We start from the raw sequence: 17,703 nt of genomic DNA, 5'->3' as shown, positions 1-17,703 counted from the left end.
TGTCGTGGTGTGTTGTCTTGGTGTGTTGTCGTTGTGTGTTGTCGTGGTGTATTGTCGTGGTGTGTTGTCTTGGTGTGTTGTCATGGTGTTTTGTCGTGGTGTGTTGTCGTGGTGTGTTGTCTTGGTGTGTTGTCGTGGTGTGTTGTCGTGGTGTGTTGTCTTGGTGTGTTGTCGTGGTGTGTTGTCTCGGTGTGTTGTTTTTGTGTGTTGTCTTGGTGTGTTGTCTTGGTGTGTTGTCGTGGTGTGTTGTCTTGGTGTGTTGTCATGGTGTGTTGTCTTGGTGTGTTGTTTTTGTGTGTTGTCTTGGTGTGTTGTCTTGGTGTGTTGTCGTGATGTGTTGTCTTGGTGTGTTGTCGTGGTGTGTTGTCTTGGTGTGTTGTCTTGGTGTGTTGTCTTGGTGTGTTGTCGTGGTGTGTTGTCTTGGTGTGTTGTCTTGGTGTGTTGTCTTGGTGTGTTGTCGTGGTGTGTTGTCTTGGTATGTTGTTGTGGTGTGTTCCACCGCTGCCCCCGAAACCCCAATAACCACCCTGTGTATTTACTGAGCTCTCGCCATGTTAGGTTCACTGGAGAGGCTACTGCTCTCTCTCTCTCTCTGTCTCGCTCTCTCTTTCTCTATCTCTCTCTCTCTCTGTCTCGCTTTCTCTTTCTCTCTCTCTCTCTCTCTCTGTCTCGCTCTCTCTTTCTCTATCTCTCTCTCTCTGTCTCGCTCTCTCTTTCTCTATCGCTCTGTCTCGCTCTCTCTTTTTCTATCTCTCTGTCTCGCTCTCTCTTTCTCTATCTCTCTGTCTCGCTCTCTCTTTCTCTCTCTCTCTGTCTCGCTCTCTCTTTCTCTATCTCTCTCTCTCTCTGTCTCGCTTTCTCTTTCTCTATCTCTCTCTCTCTCTGTCTCGCTCTCTCTTTCTCTATCTCTCTCTCTCTGTCTCGCTCTCTCTTTCTCTATCTCTCTATCGCTCTGTCTCGCTCTCTCTTTTTCTATCTCTCTGTCTCGCTCTCTCTTTCTCTATCTCTCTGTCTCGCTCTCTCTTTCTCTATCTCTCTGTCTCGCTCTCTCTTTCTCTATCTCTCTGTCTCGCTCTCTCTTTCTCTATCTCTCTGTCTCACTCTCTCTTTCTCTATCTCTCTATCGCTTTGTCTCGCTCTCTCTTTCTCTATCTCTCTGTCTCGCTCTCTCTTTCTCTATCTCTCTCTCTCTCTCTCTTTTGATAGCTAGATATCCCTGTGTAAGTCTGCCACCGTGATACAGCTTGGTCCCAGCTGTTTCTCCTAATGTTAAACCTGCCATCTCTTTCACAAATAGACCAATGAGGAAGGTCCGAGAGGAGAGGAGTCTGAGGCCCATGTGGAAAATGTGATCAGATTCCCTCAGCAGTTGCCCCCCAAAGACACCGCCACTCCCCTCCCCCCAGTCCCATAGAGCCCTGCTCTTAGCCCTGCTCTTATCCCTGCTCTTAGCCCTGCTCTTATCCCTGCTCTTAGCCCTGCTCTTAGCCCTGCTCTTAGCCCTGCTCTTAGCCCTGCTCTTATCCCTGCTCTTAGCCCTGCTCTTATCCCTGCTCTTATCCCTGCTCTTAGCCCTGCTCTTAGCCCTGCTCTTATCCCTGCTCTTAGCCCTGCTCTTATCCCTGCTCTTATCCCTGCTCTTATCCCTGCTCTTAGCCCTGCTCTTATCCCTGCTCTTAGCCCTGCTCTTAGCCCTGCTCTTATCCCTGCTCTTAGCCCTGCTCTTAGCCCTGCTCTTAGCCCTGTTCTAAGCCCTGCTCTTATCCACATTATCTGTTGTCTGGGCCTGTCTAGCAGGCTCCCGGCCAGGAGTTACGTCTCTGTCTCTCGCCCAAGCTGCCTTGGAGCCCCCGCTCCTCCGCTCCTCTCCGCTCGCCACGTTGTCATGAACACCACAGGCAGGGAATGCTGGGAATTCGGCGAGGGGCTCTCGGAGCAAACTGGGGACGGAAATGTTCCAGGATCAGCCTAAAGCTCAGAGAATTCTTGTCATGCCATTAAAATGTATCGCTGATAATGTTTTATGATAAAGTAGTGCGTCTCTAGTGTGTGTTTATGTATGTGTGTGTGTGTGCGCGTACTTGTATGCACATGCGTGTGTGTTTGTGTGTGAGACAGCGTCTCCAGTTCACTGTATAGTTCACTCTGAAGTCACAGTGAGTTTCCCTCATTGGGGACCGAGGCAGTCTGCGTAGTAATTTAAACGCTCATCAGAGACTCAGTGGACTGCATTAAAATCTAACTGGTCTAGTGTAACAGAGCTCATGGTGAGTCCACAGTTAAAGGTATCATTTTCTAAATCGTTTGTCAGTCGTGGCACTCGTATAACCGAGACAGTGATTTTCTTCCTGCTCAGTGCTCACTCAGGCCCAGTTATTTATTGGTGGCGCTCATGAAGTGGCCCCTTGACCCCTGTGTTTTGTAAAGGCCCAGGAGTCTAGGAACCTGGTAACCGGGCTCTGGGGTTCTTAACTCTCCTTTGCAAACAGTCCGGATTCGGACGAGGGCTGCTCTGGCTCTGTGGATATATATGTTGGTTTTATTTTTCATGGCGGCATAATTTATTCCACATTCGGCCTGTAACCAAAACCCATCTTCTTCCCTAGATTACCCTCCCACTCTCCTCTCCCCCATATTTTATTCCAGAACCCAGACTCCCCAAGGTTTGGGCATCCCGATTGGCTCCTGCACGGCTATCAATCAATTAGCTCCGCCCCCCCCCCCCCCAACGGTTAGCACTAAAATCAACAGCGTGACTGCCAGTGCCATTTGAAGGAGAATCAAAGAAAACAAAGTCCTTCAACTTTTCTCAAAGCTTCTCTAAACAAGTGAGATGTTTGCATTAAAGGCAGAGAGCTGGTCTGAGATCAGTGTAAGATAACATATCAGGGAATGACAGGCTGATTGATTAGTTTATCTTGGGCGGAACGTTAAGACTGCTGCTGGCAATGGAATCCAATTAAGTAATGTTTGTTTCGGGAATGTTTTGAATAGAGAGGCCCAGTTAGCTGATGTCTTGGGAGGGTTAGCTGCTGCTCCTAACACTGAAGAAAGTGAATGTCACTCATTTGTTTGCTTCTCCCAGATTAGATCTTTCATTAAAGTTAGTGTTACATTGACACATTTTCTGATGACATGGGCCGGGATTCAATCCAACGCAGATTAACAACCTGCACACAGCAATATACTTTTAAAAGCTATTTTCCCAACGTTTACAGAGATCATGTTCGCTGTAAAGGCCAAGTTGGCTCAAGCAGAAAAGTAAATTGCAGTGCACAGGTCGTTTATCTGCATTTGTTTGAATCTCTGTCATGGTCTTTGCCAGGTTAGAGACAATGTGCGGTCAGTTCCATAGCTCATACAGATGATCCTTCTTGTACCATTGCTTACCTTACAGAAATACTCTGGCCTGTATCTAACCATGCTGTCTGTCTGTCTCTCTCTCTCTCTCTCTCTCTCTCTCTCTCTCTCTCTCTCTCTCTCTCTCTCTCTCTCTCTCTCTCTCTCTCTCTCTCTCTCTCTCTCTCTCTCTCTCTCTCTCTCTCTCTCTCTCTCTCTCTCTCTCTCTCTCTCTCTCTCTCTCTCACTCTCTCTATCTCTCTCTCTCTCTCTCTATCTCTCTCTCTCTCTCTCTCTCTCTCTCTCTCTATCTCTCTCTTTCTCTCTCTCTCTCTCCTCAGAGCTCCAGAGATCATCCTGGGCCTGCCCTTCTGTGAGGCCATCGACATGTGGTCCCTGGGCTGTGTCATCGCTGAGCTCTTCCTAGGCTGGCCCCTCTACCCAGGAGCCTCCGAGTACGACCAGGTAGGTCTGAGGGTCTGCCCATGGGGGGTGATAACCTGAAACATAATGAGTGATGCCTAAATGAGAGAAAGCCTCCAAGACAAGAACTAGAAGAAGTTGTTTCTGAATGCTACTATAAACAGGAAATGTAAAAGAGTTCAACCATTTCAATCTATCAAGGTGTGCATTTTGCAATAGTTGCATACTAAGAGTTCTGCTTTCACATAGGATGTACAGTATATTTACAGTACATAACATGCTGGCAAAATGTTCTAATAAAGGAGCCAACCAGACAAGATAATCATGAGCAGCACTCACCTCAACATAGCTAACATTTCCCCAGGGTAATTGTAGCCTAACCAATATCCAAACGGAGATTCAGTGAAAACATTGATTGATTTGACATTGATTGATTTATCAAGACGAGTCCCCACACTTGTCTGAAAGCAGTGTGATGGCGCTGTCCCAATCAAAACGGTGCTGAAATTATCATCTAGTTGACTACAAGCGGGTAGGCTATTGCTTCAAATGTATTATAACAATTGGATAACTTTGGGAGTTTCAGTAAGCAACAATTTGATGCCTTCGATTACATTATCCTACTTTATTCCAATATTTTCATCATTCAGTGATATTTATTTCCACAGTAATTCTTTATGGATCCATCCAGTTGTGGTTAAGAAAACAGGTTATGCTTAGTGGTTGGCAGTGACATGAAGTGACATGCCTCACAAAGTTTCGAACTGGCAAGAGAATGGTTAACTGGTGCTGCCTAGCAACCATCAAGAGTGTGCCAATGCCGTCTCAGCATTACATACTAAGCCGTAGGTAGAAGTTTACCGAAATGATTACTAGGTGAAATAAACGTTTCGGAAAAAAAGATAAGGAAAAGGCTGAAAAAAGTTGGCAGTATAGTAAAGTTGGCGGAAAAACGTCTTAGTATAAAAGGAAAATAAGAGTCACTAGTCCACTTCAGGACAAGTCATAAGATATTGCTAGAAGTCAATGTCACAATTTAGTGTAAGTTAGAAGTCAGGGAGGAGGGGAGAGCATCAATTTGAGAGCTTTGCAAATTAGAGTTGCTCTTAGATATTTTTCAGCACGGGTGAAAAAAACAGCTTGATTTGTTCTGAGAGATGGAGCAACACTCGCCCAAGGCTTTCCCATAGAGCCTAATCTGAGTTTGTTAAAGAAAAAGACAGAGATAGATAGAGAGAGAGAAGAGAGAGAGCGAGAGATGGGGGAAAGAGAGGGAGAGAGAGATAGAGAGAGAGAAGAGAGGAACAGAAAGAGAGAGAGAGAGATGAGTGGAACAGAGAGATGTGTTGCTCTGGAGCACCAGAGCGCTGCTAATTGGGGCGAGTGGCTCAGTGGCATCTGCTGGGATAAACAGAGAGGTTGCAGAGGCATCAGGAGATGCCTGTCTGTTGGAGGAGACGAGACACCACACACACACACACACACACACACACACACACACACACACACACGCTTATAAACAGAGACGCACGCACGCACACACACACACACACACACACGCCTCATCCCTATCATTCACATAACAGGACTAACCATACATAGTACACACATGAGCCCAGGCAGCATCTGATACTGCCTGACATCAGCTCTCTCCATGTGTTTTTCTTGGTTAGGTCATCTGGTAGGTGAAAACTCATGACCAGTAATAAATCACAGTTAGGGCAGAGTTTTTCCTGACCACATGACCTCACCAGGTTGACCCTGCTGTGAAAATGAATCACATGTAATGCATAACACAACCTTGACACACACTGTCATTTTATTAGTAATGTATTATACTGCATCTGTATGGGTCTAGGCATATTCCCTCTGTAGTGAACATATTGAGGAGGTATGATTATTATAGCATAATCACCCCAATGATTTCTGCCAGCAATGATTTTCTAACTCTCACTAGGATTTTCAGTTAAATCAATTTGACTCAAAAGGGCAAAACAATATCCAATTAAGCGTGTCTTGTCTGCATTTTAATGCTGTTTGGCTGATTGTGTGAAACTCTGAATGCATAGTTGATGTGTTATTTGATATTTGTCCTCTCTAGATCCGGTACATCTCTCAGACACAAGGGCTGCCTGCGGAGTACCTCCTGAGTGCAGGGACTAAGACTACCAGATTCTTCAACAGAGACACAGACTCCACCAACTACCCCCTGTGGAGGCTGAAGGTAGGCCTCTAGCGCACACACACACACACACACACACACACACACACACACACACACACACACACACACACACACACACACACACACACACAGAAACACACACACTTGAGAAATACTAATTACGATTGCCCTTTTGTTGCACCAAAACTTTCCATATAGATCAAAAGAGCAGTTAGGTTTCCCAGAGCATTGTTCCAGAGGAGTCGATACTGTAGAACTATAGAAGCCCAGTGTGAGGCATTCACAGGACAGACTCAACACTGGCTCTAAACAAAGTGAAAGCCTAATGACAGCTAAATGGATTTGTGTGAGAGGATTTGGTAACTGGAACTGGGTCTGATGAATCCAGCTCAGGGGGGTGTCTCTTCACTCGCGCACACATGAACACACATGCACACATGCACACACGCACTCACGCACTCACTCACACACTCACGCACACACGCACACACATACATACATACACGCACACACGCTGAGTCCCTCTATGCAGGCCACTCAATAAGGAGTTGGCCTGTTTTTTCCTCATTAACTGGGTAAACTTTCTTGTGTCATGCGGCGAATCTGCAGACATAGTTTTACTGTATTGCACGTTCTGACTCCACAATATCAATATCTCAGCTGGATACAGCTATATTCACCGCTCCGCTGCACTTAGTGATGTTCTCTTCCAAGATTGATCAGGTCTCAACACGAGTGTGTCTTAAAAATGGTGCTTTAGTCCCTATAAAGTGCACTACTTTTGACCAGACCTATGGGCCCTGTTCAAAAGTAGTGCACTATATAGGGAATAGGGTAGGGCTGCACGACGTTGGCAAATAATCAAATTGCGATTTTTTACCAAATATTGCGAAATTAAATGTGTATTCGGATTCTATGGTTGGTGTTATTTGGCATGACAACTAATGAAAAAGCCAGGTACATTAGAAGTTGTTGTGACAAGGAGGAACCAAAGTGTTGGTCAGAGTTTCCCAGGGGACCCTTATTACATTTGAATGTTCAATTCATGGCGTAAGAAAAATGTGCAGTCTCTTGCGATATGGATATTGCACATGTCAATATTGCAATTTCAATTAAAATGTCATTAATTGTGAAGCCCTAGAATAGTGTGCCATTTAGGACATACAGTGAGGGGGAAAAAGTATTTGATCCCCTGCTGATTTTGTACGTTTGCCCACTGAAAACGTTTCAGACGTTTCTTGTAGTTGGCCACCAGGTTTGCACACATCTCAGGAGGGATTTTGTCCCACTCCTCTTTGCAGATCTTCTCCATGTCATTAAGGTTTTCGAGGCTGACGTTTGGCAACTCGAACCTTCAGCTCCCTCCACAGATTTTCTATGGGATTAAGGTCTGGAGACTGGCTAGGCCACTCCAGGACCTTAATGTGCTTCTTCTTGAGCCACTCCTTTGTTTCCTTGGCCGTGTGTTTTGGGTCATTGTCATGCTGGAATACCCATCCACGACCCATTTTCAATGTCCTGGCTGAGGGAAGGAGGTTCTCACCCAAGATTTGACGGTACATGGCCCCGTCCATCGTCCCTTTGATGCGGTGAAGTTGTCCTGTCCCCTTAGCAGATAAACACCCCCAAAGCATAATGTTTCCACCTCCATGTTTGACGGTGGGGATGGTGTTCTTGGGGTCATAGGCAGCATTCCTCCTCCTCCAAACACGGTGAGTTGAGTTGATGCCAAAGAGCTCGATTTTGGTCTCATCATTTGGTCTTGTAGCCCATTCCAGCCTTGTGTAGGTCTACAATCTTGTCCCTCACATCCTTGGAGAGCTCTTTGGTCTTGGCCATGGTGGAGAGTTTGGAATCTGATTGATTGATTGCTTCTGTGGACAGGTGTCTTTTATACAGGTAAGAAGCTGAGATTAGGAGCACTCCCTTTAAGAGTGTGCTCCTAATCTCAGCTCGTTACCTGTATAAAAGACACCTGGGAGCCAGAAATCTTTCTGATTGAGAGGGGGTCAAATACTTATTTCCCTAATTAAAATGCAAATCAATTTATAACATTTTTGTTTGTTATTATTATTTTGTTGTTATTCTGTCTCTCACTGTTCAAATAAACCTACCATTAAAATTATAGACTGATCATTTCTTTGTCAGTGGGCAAACGTACGAAATCAGCAGGGGATCAAATACTTTTTTCCCTCACTGTAAGCTTTGCTTCGATCTTGGCTTGCCGTGTATTTCCATTTGACAGCAGCCGTGAACATTATGAGACTGTAATTCAAATTACTACAGTGTGTTTAGTCAGAGTTTTCCTCTGCTAATAGGTCTGTAAGATTATTGTGGGTGTGTATGTGCATTTGTGTGTGTCCATGCGTACATGTGTGTCCCTGCCTGTGTGTGTGTCTAATGGGCACTTTGTGTGTGTATTCCACCACACCAGGCCTGCTCCACAGACATGGCTGTTTGATTAGTGTTTGTGTGTTACCCCAGGGTTGCTTAAAGGGCAAGCTCAGTCCTGCTAGCTAGCTCAGTCCTGCTAGCTAGCTCCAGTCCTGCTAGCTAGCTCAGTCCTGCTAGCTAGCTCAGTCCTGCTAGCTAGCTCAGTCCTGCTAGCTAGCTCCAGTCCTGCTAGCTAGCTCCAGTCCTGCTAGCTAGCTCCAGTCCTGCTAGCTAGCTCAGTCCTGCTAGCTAGCTCCAGTCCTGCTAGCTAGCTCAGTCCTGCTGCTGATTAACATGAGTCTGAAATGAGGGAAATGTAAATAGAGTATTTTCAGAGACTAGAGGAACTCTGATGGGAACTGAATGGAACATCTGCTTCTTGTCTTCTCTCCACAGACACCTGAGGACCATGAGGGAGAGATGGTGATCAAGTCCAAGGAGGCCCGGAAGTACATCTTTAACTGCCTGGATGATATGGCTCAGGTTCAGAGCACTGTATATACAATACACACACACACACACACCCACCCACCCTCAGGCAGCAGAGCCTCAATGCATATGCAGCTAGTCGAAGAGGGAAATGAAACCAGCTCACTCTGACCGAAACCCTTCCTCATTTCTGATTCTTCTTTTCTTTTTTCTTCTTCTCTAAAACCACCACTTAATAAATGACAGACTAATATCGGAGTCGAGCATGTGGTCAACTCGGTCACAGTATTTGATGTGTGTAGTTTGCTTTCTTATTTAAGCTGGGTTGAATGTTGCGGCCATCCCTTAACTGGATGCGTCTGTGTAATACATGTACACAACATGACAGAGACGGCTAGAGGAGTTGCTGTGTGCGAACCAAGACGGTGTTGTGCCTATGACTCAGCGGGTTAGCCTTTAGCCCTTAGCTAGGTCGTATTCATTAGGAAAGTGTTTTAAAACATTTCACATTGTAAAATGAAAATAGGTGTTTCTTGTTGGACAGGTCCAGGTAGTCCCTGCCTGTTTCAGTCCGTTTTATTCAGTTTGGTGCCTAATATACATGACTCTGCTCTCACCAACCAAGGTTTGCAGAGGGAAAACTTGTGGGAACCCATTTGTTTGATAAAACAAAGAGAGGACACATTACAACATTAAGTAACCAGAAAGTGACTCATACCCAACCCTGGTGTGGAAAAGCACTGTCAACAGACAGCTTATATCTTATGTCACTCATAACTTGTCTTCTCTCCCTAATGCCACGGTGGGAAAGTTGACACAGACCTATGACATTTAGCAGATTATGATGATATGATAGTGTGTCTGTCTATATTTTGTTCTTACTGTCACCCGCCCAAACATACTTGTTTTTCCAGCACACATACAGTACTTACCGGTATTGACGCATGGAAACCCTGATACATTTCCCAGGCATCTAAAATGTCTTGTTTCTTCTGGGGAGGATAAGGAGCTGTCAATGTACATTTACATTTTAGTCATTTAGCAGACGCTCTTATCCAGAGCGACTTACTGATTAAGTCAGGTAATATGACTGAGGTCTGCAATATGAATGCAGTTTCCAATGCACACACACACACATAAATATATACACACACACACAACACACAATACATACACAACACGCACGCGCACACACACACACACACACACACACACACACACACACACACACACACACACACACACACACACACACAGAGTCTGTCACGTAAAGCTCTTGGGATCCTCCACCTCATGCAAACCTACACACATGTTCACTTCACTGTTGTGCCATCTGGACTATTAGAGTTGACCAGTACCCAGCCAGAGTGCTCCAGGTCTGGCATAGCATGCATAGCGTGCAGCCACAGCGGCAGCGGTGCTCAGTGAAGTTAGTGCCTCTGCCTGAGCTAGTTTAGGAGGCCATACCTCCAAGCTGCTCCTACTCCCAGACACAAAACAGTGGTCTAATAAAATCAACATGCACAGGCCAGGTCACCAGGGTCAGCACTCACTCTGAGCCTCTCTGTCCCCGTACTACGCGCGCGCGCACACACACACACAGACACACACACACACACACACACACACACACACACACACACACACACACACACACAAACACACATAGATACACACATGCATGCAAGCACACACACACACACACACACTGACACACAAGGTTACTGAAAGAAACAGAGTAGACTGAGAGCTAGTCCTAATGAGGAGAAAATCTCAGATTCAGAATCCAGGGCCAGATAAATAAGTAAGCAGTGTGGACATCTGTCTTAATTTGTATGATGGACGATAGCTGAAGGCACAGAGGGACTGGAGAGAGAGATTTGGGTCAGTTACCGGGACGTCTGCCCATGGTGAGATTGTTGTTGCCTCCACACTGTCGTGGGAAATGTGCGGAGAGCTGAAAGTTCTGGAGGATCCATCTCCGTCTGATCCCTTGTTAGGACCAGCTGAACTGAATGGAGGTCTAAAGAGAATTAGGGAGGGCAAGACATCTGGGTGGTGAGGACATTTTAACCACACCACTCTTGAGACCCAGCATGACTTTACAATAACGTTGCTGACAGTGAAGCGATGGCTGAAATACAAGCATTCTGCTCCTCACGTTCAGTTTCACTCGAGCTACTCTCTCTTTCCTCTGAGTAATACTACTGACCTCAACCTAAATGTGATGCTGTTGGTTTTCCCTCAGCATTTAAGTTGTCCAACATTAAACCTGATGTTTTAAACTTGTTCGTTACAGATCACAGTTTTGCATGGTTAACTCCACCTCTCCTCAGGCACAGGAAGCCGGATGTGTCCCAGTGCTGCTTAGACATCTTCTGTCCTGTCCTGATGTTCTCTAGTGTCATATCTTGTCACAGCTCCTCAGCATAGAAATATATGCATTAGATTCTAGATTATATTTCTATAATAGCATCTGCTGTCCTGTTTTTGTGTTCTGGAGTGCTATGTCATGTCACAGGCCCTCAGCAGCATAGAAATAGAAGAGTTAGATTCTAGATTATATTTCTATAATTGCATGTGCTATCCTGTTTTTGTGTTGTGGAGTGCCATGTCACAGGTCCTCAGCAGCAAAGAAATATAATTACTAGATTCTAGATTCTATTCTATGATAGCAGATGTGTCTCTGAAGCAGTGGTGGAAAAAGTACCAAATTGTTATACTTGAGAAAAAGTAAAGCTACCTTAATAGAAAATGACTCAAGTAAAATACTACTTGAGTAAAAGTCTAAAAGTATTTGGTTTTAAATATTCTTAAGTATCAAAAGTAAAAGTATAAATAATTTAAAATTACTTCTATTAAGCAATTTACGGATAGTCAAAGGCACACCCAACACTCAGACATAATTTACAAATGAAGCATTTGTGTTTAGTGATTCCGCCAGATCAGAGGCAGTAGAGATGACCAGGGATATTCTCTTAATAAAAGTGTGTGAATTGGACCATTTTCCTGTCCTGTTAAGCATTCAAAATGTAACAAGTATTTTTGGATGTCAGGGAAAATGTATGGAGTAAAAAGTACATTATTTTCTTTAGGAATGTAGTGGAGTAAAAGTAAAAGTTGTCAAAAATATAAATAGTAAAGTATAGATACCCCAAAAAACTACTTAAGTAGTACTTTAAAGTATTTTTACTTAAGTACTTTACACCACTGCTCTGAAGCCAGAAATATCCATTGACATGCATTTACAGACACTCTACTCGTTATGTAATATATGACTATACTCAATTTCTGAGCTTTTTGTGTTGTGGCAGGATAAAGAGTAGTGATGATTATACTAAAAGTCTTCTACTGCTTTGTTGCTCTTGGACTTAATTGTGAAGCCCACTCCTATGGAGACATTGCTCTGTCTCTACATTGAATCAATGCACTACAATACCATGCATGGTATTCTCTGTAACATTAAAATACGTACATTTCTGCTGTGCTACAGTGTTAGTATGGAGTTAGATTGCCGCGGCACACATACACAGAGGCGACACATTTGCAATCTGACCGAGCGCATTTCCCAAAGTCATCTTTCCCTCTCGCAGAGGACAGTGTGATTATTTCCCCACCTCATTCCAGAGATTAGTCCTTTATCACGCCGAATGATGATGTGCGAGGCAGGGAGGGGTTAGGGATGGATCCTGAATAACATGAACGAGAACTGAATCAGATTGGTTAGCGTTTACTGGCTGTACATCAGATAGTCCCTGAAGCAGGGCTACAGAGATAAGCCGTGTGTCTTTATGAAAAACAGGCCCGCTATCTCACCATGGTAATCCCAATCAACAAGCATGCCTGTCCCTGACCCTGTCTGTGTCCCTGTCCCCCAGACATAGACATGCCACTGAAGGCTGTGGGCTGCTCCAGATCGGCCTCTGCCTCAGTCTCTGTCTCTGCCCCCTCAGTCTTTGCCTCTGCCTCTACCTCTACCTCTCTCTGCTTCTGCCTCTGCCTCAGCCCCTTCCTCTACCTCTCTCTCGACCTCTCTCTCTGCCTCTACCTCTACCTCTCTCTCTACCTCTACTGCTCAAATCAAATCAAATCAAATCAAATTTTATTGGCCACATGCGCCGAATACAACAGGTGCAGACATTACAGTGAAATGCTTACTTACAGCCCTTAACCAACAGTGCATTTATTTTTAATAAAAAAAGTAGAATAAAACAACAAAAAAGTGTTGAGAAAAAAAGAGCAGAAGTAAAATAAAATAAAAGTAGGGAGGCTATATATACAGGAGGGTACCGGTGCAGAGTCAATGTGCGGGGGCACCGGCTAGTTGAGGGAGTTGAAGTAATATGTACATGTGGGTAGAGTTAAAGTGACTATGCATAAATAATTAACAGAGTAGCAGCAGCGTAAAAAGATGGGGTGGGGGTCAGTGCAAATAGTCTGGGTAGCCATGATTAGCTATTCAGGAGTCTTATGGCTTGGGGTAGAAGCTGTTGAGAAGTCTTTTGGACCTAGACTTGGCACTCCGGTACCGCTTGCCGTGCGGTAGCAGAGAGAACAGTCTATGACTAGGGTGGCTGGAGTCTTTGACAATTTTGAGGGCCTTCCTCTGACACCGCCTGGTATAGAGGTCCTGGATGGCAGGAAGCTTGGCCCCAGTGATGTACTGGGCCATACGCACTACCCTCTGTAGTGCCTTGCGGTCGGAGGCCAAGCAGTTGCCATACCAGGCGGTGATGCAACCAGTCAGGATGCTCTCGATGGTGCAGCTGTAGAATTTTTTGTGGATCTGAGGACACATGCCAAATCTTTTCAGTCTCCTGAGGGGGAATAGGCTTTGTCGTGCCCTCTTCACGACTGTCTTGGTGTGTTTGGACCATGATAGTTCGTTGGTGATGTGGACACCAAGGAACTTGAAGCTCTCAATCTGTTCCACTACAGCCCGTCGATGAGAATGGGGGCGTGCTCAGTCCTCTTTTTTTTCCTGTAGTCCACAATTATCTCCTTTGTCTTGGTCATGTTGAGGGAGAGGTTGTTATCCTGGCACCACACGGCCAGGTCTCTGACCTCCTCCCTATAGGCTGTCTCATCGTTGTCTGTGATCAGGCCTACCACTGTTGTGTCGTCGGCAAACTTAATGATGGTGTTGGAGTCGTGCCTGGCCATGCAGTCATGGGTAAACAGGGAGTACAGGAGGGGACTGAGCACGTACCCCTAAGGGGCCCCCGTGTTGAGGATCAGTGTGGCAGATGTGTTGTTACCTACCCTTACCACCTGGGGGCGGCCCGTCAGGAAGTCCAGGATCCAGTTGCAGAGGGAGGTGTTTAGTCCCAGGATCCTTAGCTTAGTGATGAGCTTTGAGGGCACTATGGTGTTGAATGCTGAGCTGTAGTCAATGAATAGCATTCTCACGTAGGTGTTCCTCTTGTCCAGGTGGGAAAGGGCAGTGTGGAGTGCAATAGAGATTGCATCATCTGTGGATCTGTTGGGGCGGTATGCAAATTTGAGTGGGTCTAGGGTTTCTGGGATAATGGTGTTGATGTGAGCCATGACCAGCCTTTCAAAGCACTTCATGGCTACAGACGTCAGTGCTACGGGTCGGTAGTCATTTAGGCAGGTTATCTTAGAGTCCTTGGGCACGGACTATGGTGGTCTGCTTGAAACATGTTGGTATTACAGACTCAGTCAGGGACATGTTGAAAATGTCAGTGAAGACACTTGCCAGTTGGTCAGCACATGCTCGGAGTACACGTCCTGGTAATCCGTCTGGCCCTGCGGCCTTGTGAATGTTGACCTGCTTAAAAGTCTTACTCACATCGGCTACGGAGAGCGTGATCACATAGTCATCCGGAACAGCTGGTGCTCTCATGCATGCTTCAGTGTTGCTTGCCTCGAAGTGAGCATAGAAGTGGTTTAGCTCGTCTGGTAGGCTTGTGTCACTGGGAAGCTCGCGGCTGTGCTTCCCTTTGTAGTCTGTAATCGTTTTCAAGCCCTGCCACATCCGACGAGCGTCAGAGCCGGTGTAGTACGATTCAATCTTAGTCCTGTATTGACTCTTTGCCTGTTTGATGGTTCGTCGGAGGGCATAGCGGGATTTCTTATAAGCGTCCGGGTTAGAGTCCCACTCCTTGAAAGCGGCAGCTCTACCCTTTAGCTCAGTGCAGATGTTTCCTGTAATCCATGGCTTCTGGTTGGGGTATGTACGTACGGTCACTGTGGGGACGACATCATCGATGCACTTATTGATGAAGCCAGTGACTGATGTGGTATCTGAAGAATCCCGGAACATGTTCCAGTCTGTGCTAGCAAAACAGTCCTGTAGCTTAGCATCTGCGTCATCTGACCACTTTTTTATTAACCGGGTCACTGGTGCTTCCTGCTTTAGTTTTTGCTTATAAGCAGGATTCAGGAGGATAGAGTTATGGTCAGATTTGCCAAATGGAGGGCGAGGGAGAGCTTTGTATGCGTCTCTGTGTGTGGAGTAAAGGTGGTCTAGAATTTTTTTTCCCTCTGGTTGCACATTTAACATGCTGGTAGAAATTAGGTAGAACGGATTTAAGTTTCCCTGCATTAAAGTCCCCGGCCACTAGGAGCGCTGCTTCTGGATGAGCGTTTTCCTGTTGACTTATGGCCTTATACAGCTCATTCAGTGCAATCTTAATGCCAGCATTGGTTTGTGGTGGTAAATAGACAGCTATGAAAAATATAGATGAAAACTCTCTTGGTAAATAGTGTGGTCTACAGCTTATCATAAGATACTCTACCTCAGGCGAGCAAAACCTCGAGACTTCCTTAGTATTTGATTTTGTGCACCAGCCACCCCTTGTCTTACCGGAGTCAGCCGTTCTATCCTGCCGATGTAGCGTATAGCCCGCTAGCTGTATGTTATCCATGTCGTCGTTCAGCCACAACTCTCTCTACCTCTACCTCACTCTCTACCTCTACCTCTCTCTCTACCTCTACCTCTCTCTCTTCCTCTACCTCTCTCTCTGCCTCTACCTCTCTCTCTGCCTCTACCTCTCTCTCTGCCTCTACCTCTCTCTCTACCTCTACCTCACTCTCTACCTCTACCTCTCTCTCTACCTCGACCTCTCTCTCTACCTCTACCTCTCTCTCTACCTCTACCTCTCTCTCTACCTCTACCTCTCTCTCTACCTCTACCTCTCTCTCTGCCTCTTCCTCTCTCTCTACCTCTACCTCTCTCTGTCTCTTCCTAAACACTGCTAACTTTCCACCCAAGGAGATTTCAGCTGCACTGCTGTCCAGTGTTTCTCCAGAAACCTCAACCGGAATGTTTAGGACAGATGAACCAACATTATGTTCCAAAAGCAGGCTCCCAGAAGTAATCCAGAGCAGTGGCGGCTCCTGAAAAAATTCTCAGGAGGGGCAATTTTTCTGATGATTTAGGTGACCTACACACATTTTTAAAAAGATATGTCCAGCAACAACATGAAGACAGGGGCAGCATATAAGTCAATACCAGAAGCATTTATTGACTGATCTGGGGAGATGGATTCCAGTTTCTGTGACAGATTATAAATAATCTCTGATGCCTTTGTTATATTAGCTTTTGGTTGAATGTACTGTCGTAGTAAATATATAATGTTATAGCTTGGTCTGACTAAAATCTTGTGCATGACCCATTTTGTGTTGGGCGTTTGTTTTCAATCAATGCTGTTCCTATCCTATAACAATGGACAAAAGAGTCCTATCTTGTCAGCCTTGTCAGCAGGTGGCCAAGGACAACACCCACGCCATAGGTCTCTCAGTTCTTCCAACTCACGAGTTCTTGCTCTGAGGACACACACACACACACACACACACACACATCATCACTGATAACACACACACACACACACATCATCACTGTTAAACACACACACACACACACACACACAAAAATCCCCTCTCTTTAGGCTGAACATTTGAAGACAGAGAACCCGACTCAGAGCCAATGCAACAGGGGAGGGGACCTCGCCCAACTCATCAGGACCAATCAGAAGATCAGAACTACTAGATTCAACCTACATCATTTATTGTATAAAATGTCTGCACACAATGTTTTCGGGGCTCTCTTCTCCCTAAGAGTTTGACGAACGAGTCCGTGCACGCGATTCCAGATATCTTTACCTCTGAATAAACTGCCTTTATTATACCATATCCACCCTGTCCAAAGTCTCTACTTGGTCTCAGTTCTCCAGTAAACTTGTGATTATCAACAGTACACAACGGTAACAAACAATTGGGGGAACTCACGGGGCAGATAGTAAGGTCGCAATGACACAGAAAGCAGTTCAATGTCGGGGTACAGAGTCGCTCTCTTACCAGGATCGCGGTCCGCTCTGACCAGGGTGAAGCCGGCCGGCTCCACTTCTCTGTCCGGGACTCTGTCATCCAGCCAAGTCTCCCAGCTGTATTGGGATTCCGCTGCCAGCAGCGTTTTCATTATTTAGTCCGTTCGTAGCGGGTATGTACACGATCAACAAGATCAGTCCAAAACCAACCACTGGAAATCCATGGTTGGCAGAATGTTTGTAAACTAAGTCTACAAATTAAAAACATAAAATAACGCCACACTGCAGGTCGCAACAGAGACGCTGCTAGCCGCTATTGTCTTAGTTACGTTCATGGTTACGTCACGTATGACGAAAGCGCGTAAGTGCAAGCCCACAGACACCCATAGAGAATGTATTGAAAGCTTTGAAATTTGAAAAAAATAGATTTTACATGACAGGCTATGAGAGACTTCTGGGCGATTTTCAACTTGACTGAAATCGCCCCAAAAACGGGCGGGGCCATTTGAAGCACGACTTTAGCCTGATTTGACATTTAGTGGCTGGCAGATCAGACGTGAACACTGATAACTACTGTTGCCGTGATATAATTGATTAGAAAAA

General features: G+C 45.5%; 1 protein-coding gene across 9 annotated transcripts in view; it reads left to right on the top strand.

The window, feature by feature from the left end:
* Positions 1 to 17,703, top strand: part of LOC311135464 (homeodomain-interacting protein kinase 2-like) — a 113,344-nt gene that overhangs the window by 78,431 nt on the left and 17,210 nt on the right. For 5 of the 9 annotated variants that reach the window (XM_084169430.1, XM_084169436.1, XM_084169433.1 and 2 more), the window contains exons 3-5: positions 3,681 to 3,804; positions 5,864 to 5,986; positions 8,777 to 8,875. In XM_084169430.1, coding sequence (XP_084025556.1) covers positions 3,681 to 3,804; positions 5,864 to 5,986; positions 8,777 to 8,875 — 346 coding nt within the window. The remainder of the gene's footprint in view (positions 1 to 3,680; positions 3,805 to 5,863; positions 5,987 to 8,776; positions 8,876 to 17,703) is intronic. The other 4 variants (XM_084169437.1, XM_084169435.1, XM_084169434.1 and 1 more) reach the window with 1 other exon arrangement.

This window comes from Coregonus lavaretus (genome assembly GCF_964263955.1).
Source record: "Coregonus lavaretus genome assembly, chromosome: 9".
NCBI lineage: Eukaryota > Metazoa > Chordata > Actinopteri > Salmoniformes > Salmonidae > Coregonus > Coregonus lavaretus.
The sequence above is the reverse complement of the archived record's forward strand: the minus strand, read 5'-3'. Positions and strand labels throughout refer to the sequence as shown.